Below are 6,301 nucleotides of genomic sequence, written 5' to 3'. Positions count from 1 at the left end.
AAATAAAAAAATGGAAAGAAATTGATTTTGAAGAGATATGATTAAAAAGATATGATTTGAAAAAGATTTGATTTTGAAAAATTATGAAGATTTGAAAAAAATTTGAATTAAAAACAAAATCTTCCCTCTAGTGTCCTCCTGGCGTTAAACGCCCAGAATGGTATCCATTCTAGCGTTTAACGCCCAAAATGCTACCTTTTTGGGCGTTAAACACCCAGCCAGGTACCCTGGCTGGCGTTTAAATGCCAGTTTTCCATCTTCACTGGGCGTTTTGAACGCCCAGCTTTTTCTGTTTAATTCTTTTGCTGAATGTTCTGAATCTTCAATTCTCTGTATTATTAACTTGAAAAGACACAATTTTGAACATATTTTTGAATTTTTAATGATGAGAACCAATAAAAAAATGCAACTAAGATCAATTAAACAATGCATGCAAGACACCAAACTTAAAAATTGACACTAAGATACATAAAATATTTTTTATTTTTATGATTTTATAAATTTTTTGTGATTTTTCGAAAATCATATGGAAAAGAGAATAAAGAAATTCAAAACTTTTAATAAGAATTCCAGGAATCATGCAATGTTAGTCTAAAGCTTCAGTCTAAAAAGATTAGACATGGCTAGCCAAGCTTCAGTAGGACATTACATTCAGCAGCTAAATTGATGAGAATCAATCAGGTTTTGTAATGATAAGAACATCACTTTGAAACTCTAGAATTTATTCTTAAAAATTCTGAAAAATAAAAAGAAAAGTACCTAATCTAAGCAACAAGATGAACCGTCAGTTGTCCAAACTCGAACAATCCCCGGCAACGGCGCCAAAAACTTGGTGCACGAATTTACAATCACACTTTTGCAACTCCGCATAACTAACTAGCAAGTGCACTGGGTCGTCCAAGTAATACCTTACGTGAGTAAGGGTCGATCCCACGGAGATTGTCGACTTGAAGCAAGCTATGGTCATCTTGTAAATCTCAGTCAGGCGGATTCAAATGGTTATGGGTCTCTAAACCCCATTGTTGGGGGTGAGGAGCTCTGCTGTTCTTCTTGAATTAATGTAATTACTACTGTTTTCCATTCTCTAGACTACTGTTTTCCATTCCTGATGAATGTGATGATCCATGACAATCATCATCATTCTCACCTATGAATGCGTGCCTGACAACCACCTCGGTTCTACATGCAATCAAGCTTGAATGTGTATCTCTTGGGTTTCTAATCTAAGATTGGAACCTTTGTGGTATAGGCTAGAATTATTGGCGGCCATTCCTGAGATCCGGAACGTCTAAACCTTGTCTGTGGTATTCCGAGATATGTCTTCAAAATAGTTCTAGGCTCTTGCTGTCCTTAGAGGGATTTTGGGCAGTGGGTTGGTCATCCTCTGTCAATTGTTCCTTTCTTGGCTTTCTACTACTTTGAGCTGATTTATTCAATATCTTCCCCCTCCTTAGTTGAACAGCTTGGCATTCTTCTGTTATCTGTTTAGATAGCTGCTGTCTTGTCTGATTCAATTGTGCTTCCATATTCTTGTTAGCATTTTTAGTGTCTTGGAGCATCTCTTTAAATTTTGCTAATTGTTTTGTCATAAGGAGTAATTGTTGATTAAGCTCAATAATCTATTCTTGAGGATTAGGATCAGTAGTTACTGTCCTAGCCTCTTCTTTTATGGAGGACTCACTGCTTAAGTACAGATGTTGATTTCTAGCAACTGTATCAATGAGCTCTTAAACCTTTTCAATTGTCTTTCTCATGTGTATAGATCCACCAACTGAGTAGTCTAGAGACATTTGAGCTCTTTCTGTAAGCCCATAGTAGAAGATGTCTAACTGTACCCACTCTGAAAACATTTCAGAGGGGCATTTCCTTAGCATCCTTCTGTATCTCTCCCAAGCATTATAAATGGATTCATGATCCTCTTGTTTAAAGCCTTGGATGTCCAGCCTCAGCTGTGTCATCCTTTTTGGAGGGTAAAATTAGTTCAGGAATTTGTCTGATAACTGTCTCCATGTCTTTATGCTTGCTGTGGGTTGGTTATTTAACCACCTCTTAGCTTGATCTTTTACAACAAATGGAAACAGTAACAATCTGTAGACATCCTGATCTACTTCTTTATTACTGTGTCAGCAATTTGTAGGAACTGTGCCAGAAACTCAGTAGGTTCTTCCCGTGGAAGACCAGGATACTGGCAATTTTGCTGCACCATGATAATGAGCTGAGGATTTAGCTCAAAACTGCTTGCTTTGATGGGAGGTATACAGATGCTATTCCCATATGCAGCTGTAATGGGGTTAGCATATGACCCCAGAGTCCTTCTGGACTATTCATTTCCACTTATGTCCATGTCGGAGAAAAGGGAATTGATATGAATTGCAATTAAATTATATTTTAAATATTTTTTTAGATCTTTAATTAAAAGTAACCGAAAATAAAACAAAATAAATGGAAGATAAAATAAAACTTTTGAAATTTAGAAGAAAATAAAATAAAAGCAAATTGAAAACTAAATTAATTAATTAATAAAAAAAGATTTTGGAATTAGCAATCAAAAAGATATGATTGAAAATTATTTTGAAAAAGATATGATTGAGAAGGTATGATTGCAATTTATAAAAAAAAGATATGATGGAAAATTATTTTGAAAAAGATATGATTGAGAAGATATGATTGCAATTTATAAAAAAAAGATATGATTGAAAAGATATGATTGAAGAAATTAAAAAGATTTGATTTTTGAAAAAGATTTGAAAAGATCAATTTTTGAAATTAGAATTTTGACTTGACTAAAAAAAAGATATGATTTTGAAAATATTTGACTAATTTAATGCAAAATTTCGAAATTTATGAGTAGAATAAGGGAAAGATATTTTTTTTTAATTTTTGAATTTTAATGAGGAAAGAGAAAAACAACAAAATGACACTAAACTTAGAAATTTTAGATCAAAACAAAGAGAACAAACAAGAAAACTTTGAATATCAAGATGAACACTAAAAACACTTTGAAGATCAAGATGAACACCAAGAACAATTTTTTGAAAAAATTTTAAGTAAATAAAAGCATAAGGGACACCAAACTTAAAATTTTTAGAAAGTCAAAGACAATATTTTCAAAAATTTAAGGGAAAACACAAAGGAGACACCAAACCTAGAATTTTTAAAGATTAAGAAGAAACTAGGAACATGCAAATTCGAAAAATCAAAAGAAAATAAAAGCATGCAATTGACACCAAACTTAAAATATGAAACTAACTCAAATAAAAGACTCAAATTCAGTGACTCTAAACCAACAAAAACAAATTATTCCTAATCTAAGCAACAAAATAAATCGTCAGTTGTCCACACTCAAACAATCCCGGGCAACGGTGCCAAAAACTTGGTGCACGAAATTACAATCACACTTTTGCAACTCCGCACAACTAACCAGCAAGTGCATTGGGTCGTCCAAGTAATACCATACGTGAGTAAGGGTCGATCCCACGGAGATTGTCGGCTTGAAGCAAGCTATGGTTATCTTGTAACTCTTAGCCAGGATATCAATAACTCTCAGATTTAATTGTAAAAAGTAAAAGAACATGAAATAAATACTTGTTATGCAGTGATGAAGAACAGGTTGAGTTTTTGGAGATGCTTTGTCTTCTGAATCTCTACTTTTCTACTGTCTTCTTCTTCATGCACGCAAGGCTCCTTCCATGGCAAGCTTTATGTTGGGCATCACCATTGTCAATGGCTACTTCCCGTCCTCTCAATGAAAATATTCCAAATGTGCTGTCACCGCACAGCTAATCATCTGTCGGTTCTCACTCAAGCTGGAATAGGATCCATTGATCTTTTTGCGTCTGTCACTACGCCCAGCACTCGTGAGTTTGAAGCTCGTCACAGTCATCCCTTCCTAGATCCTACTCGGAATACCACAGACAAGGTTTAGACTTTCTGGATCTCAGGAATGGCCGCCAATAATTCTAGCCTATACCACGAAGGTTCCAATCTTAGATTAGAAACCCAAGAGATACACATTCAAGCTTGATTGCATGTAGACGGAGGTGGTTGTCAGGTACCCGTTCATAGGTGAGAATGATGATGAGTGTCACAGATCATCACATTCATCAAGTTGAAGTGCGAATGAATATCTTAGAATAGAAGCAAGCATGATAGAATAGAGAACAGTAGTAATTGCATTAAATCATGAAGAACAGCAGAGCTCCTCACCCCCAACAATGGAATTTAGAGACTCATGCCGTAGAAGATATAATATGGAACGTGTAGAATGTCATGAGGTGTCTAAATACAATAGTAAAAGGTCCTATTTATAGATAACTAGTAGCCTAGGGTTACAGAAATAAGTAATTAATGCAGAAATCTTCTTTTGGGCCCACTTGGTGTGTGCTTGGGCTGAGCATTGAAGCATCCATGTGTAGAGACTTTTCTTGGAGTAAAACGCCAGCTTTTGTGCCAGTTTGGGTGTTTAACTCCAGCTTTTATGCTAGTTCTGGCGTTTTGACACCAGAATTTTTGTGCTGACTTGGAATGCCGGTTTGGGCCATCAAATCTCGGGCAAAGTATGAACTATTTTATATTTCTGGAAAGCCCAGGATGTCTACTTTCCAAATCAATTAAGAGCGTGCCAATTGGGCTTCTGTAGCTCCAGAAAATCCACTTCGAGTGCAGGGAGGTCAGAATCCAACAGCATCTGCAGTCCTTTTTCAGCCTCTGAATCAGATTTTTGCTCAGGTCCCTCAATTTCAGCCAAAAAATACCTGAAATCATAGAAAAATACACAAACTCATATTAAAGTCCAGAAATGTGATTTTTAAATAAAAAATAATAAAAATATACTAAAAACTAACTAAAATAAACTAAAAATATACTAAAAACACTGCCAAAAAGCGTATAAATTATCCGCTCATCACTCATCCAACTGAATCTTAAGTTCAGCCAGCTCTATCAGATTCATTTTGTACAATGCAATTGACACTGGTTCGGCTCCCGACACCAAGTCTACCACAAATTCAATTTCCCTTTGAGGTGGAAATTCGGGAATATCTTCAGGAAACACTTCGGGAAATTTTCTAACTACAAAAATTTGATCCAACCTCTGCTCATCACCCGACACATTCGCAGCTAATAGCATATAACACTGACACTCTTCGCTACTACAGTTCACCATTACAGAGTTCAGGTAATAACCCTTAGCTACAATTGCTCCTCTTTCTCTCTGACATAAAGCGAATTGATCGCTCAAAGTGATCTAATAGTACTCAGTTCTTTGATAACCAATCAAATCCCAAAATCATCTCCAACCCCAACCATCAGCAACCATATTAAGTCATGCACAAAAGATCTATCCTCAATCTTGAAAGGTATTTTCCTACAACCTAATCTAGTCACAACAGTTAAAGACGGGGTATGTACGTGTAAATCGAAAGCTAAGTCTGAAATTCTCAATCCTAGTTCAACAGCCTCATCAAATGCAATGAATGATTGTGAAGCTCCAGTGTCACACTATGCAATCAATGTCTTGTCACCAATTGAACATTTACCTCTCATCAAAAGATCTGACTTAGCAGCATCATTAGCATTCACAGCAAATACTCGACCTTATTGTTGGTTCTGACCCATATTCGGATTCCTCCTACGAGTGCAATCCCTTGCCAGGTGACCCGGTAATCCGCAAATAAAGCAACCACCTATACCCAGCATGCAAGAATCATAAGGATGAAAATGTCCACAACGGTCACAATTTAAATCTGGAGAAGTCTTACTCTATTTACCTCTTCCTTTTTCCTGGTGGTACTGATTATAAGTGGTCCTTCTAAAGTTTCCTTGACTTTGAGGGTGTTAAGTTGTGTGTTCACCCCTCTTGAAGTTCTGACCCCTAGGCTGAAAGTAATTCCCACAGCCTATGTTGTTGTTGCCTCTTCTAGTTCTCTTGCCAACGCCACCTTCTTAGCACAATCCTCGACCACTCTAGCCTTGTTCACTAACTCGGAAAATATCCAAATCTCCAACAGAGCCATAGCAGTCATAATGTTCTCCCTAAGTCCTCCCTGGTACTTTATGCATTTTCATCCCTGATGAATCCATATTTGATGATATATTTTGGCTATAATTGGATGGATTTTATCACATAAACTCACATTTATTCACCTAAATAGCATACTTTTGTATTTTCTCTCTAAATTGTACTTGATTATGAAAACATGCTCTTTTGTGCTTATTTTGACTAATTTTATTCCATTGACCTTCCATTCGATACCTTGATGTTATTTGTGAGTGATTTCAGATGAATAAGGTAGGAATGGCT

The 6,301-nt window shown here is 36.1% G+C and overlaps 1 protein-coding gene across 1 annotated transcript; it reads right to left on the bottom strand.

Annotated features, from left to right (window-relative positions):
• Window positions 1–4,903: 4,903 nt before the first annotated feature.
• Window positions 4,904–6,023, bottom strand: LOC107607246 (uncharacterized). The gene is made up of 4 exons (XM_016309219.1): window positions 5,913–6,023; window positions 5,613–5,684; window positions 5,305–5,499; window positions 4,904–5,212 (listed from the first exon to the last, which is right to left on the bottom strand). Exons 1-4 carry the CDS (start codon window positions 6,021–6,023, stop codon window positions 4,904–4,906), a joined length of 687 nt encoding a protein of 228 aa, XP_016164705.1.
• Window positions 6,024–6,301: the final 278 nt, after the last annotated feature.

The sequence above is a fragment of the Arachis ipaensis genome, chromosome B7 (assembly GCF_059453495.1).
Source record: "Arachis ipaensis isolate K30076 ecotype BB chromosome B7, ASM5945349v1, whole genome shotgun sequence".
NCBI lineage: Eukaryota > Viridiplantae > Streptophyta > Magnoliopsida > Fabales > Fabaceae > Arachis > Arachis ipaensis.
This window is presented reverse-complemented; position numbering and strand designations above follow the sequence as displayed.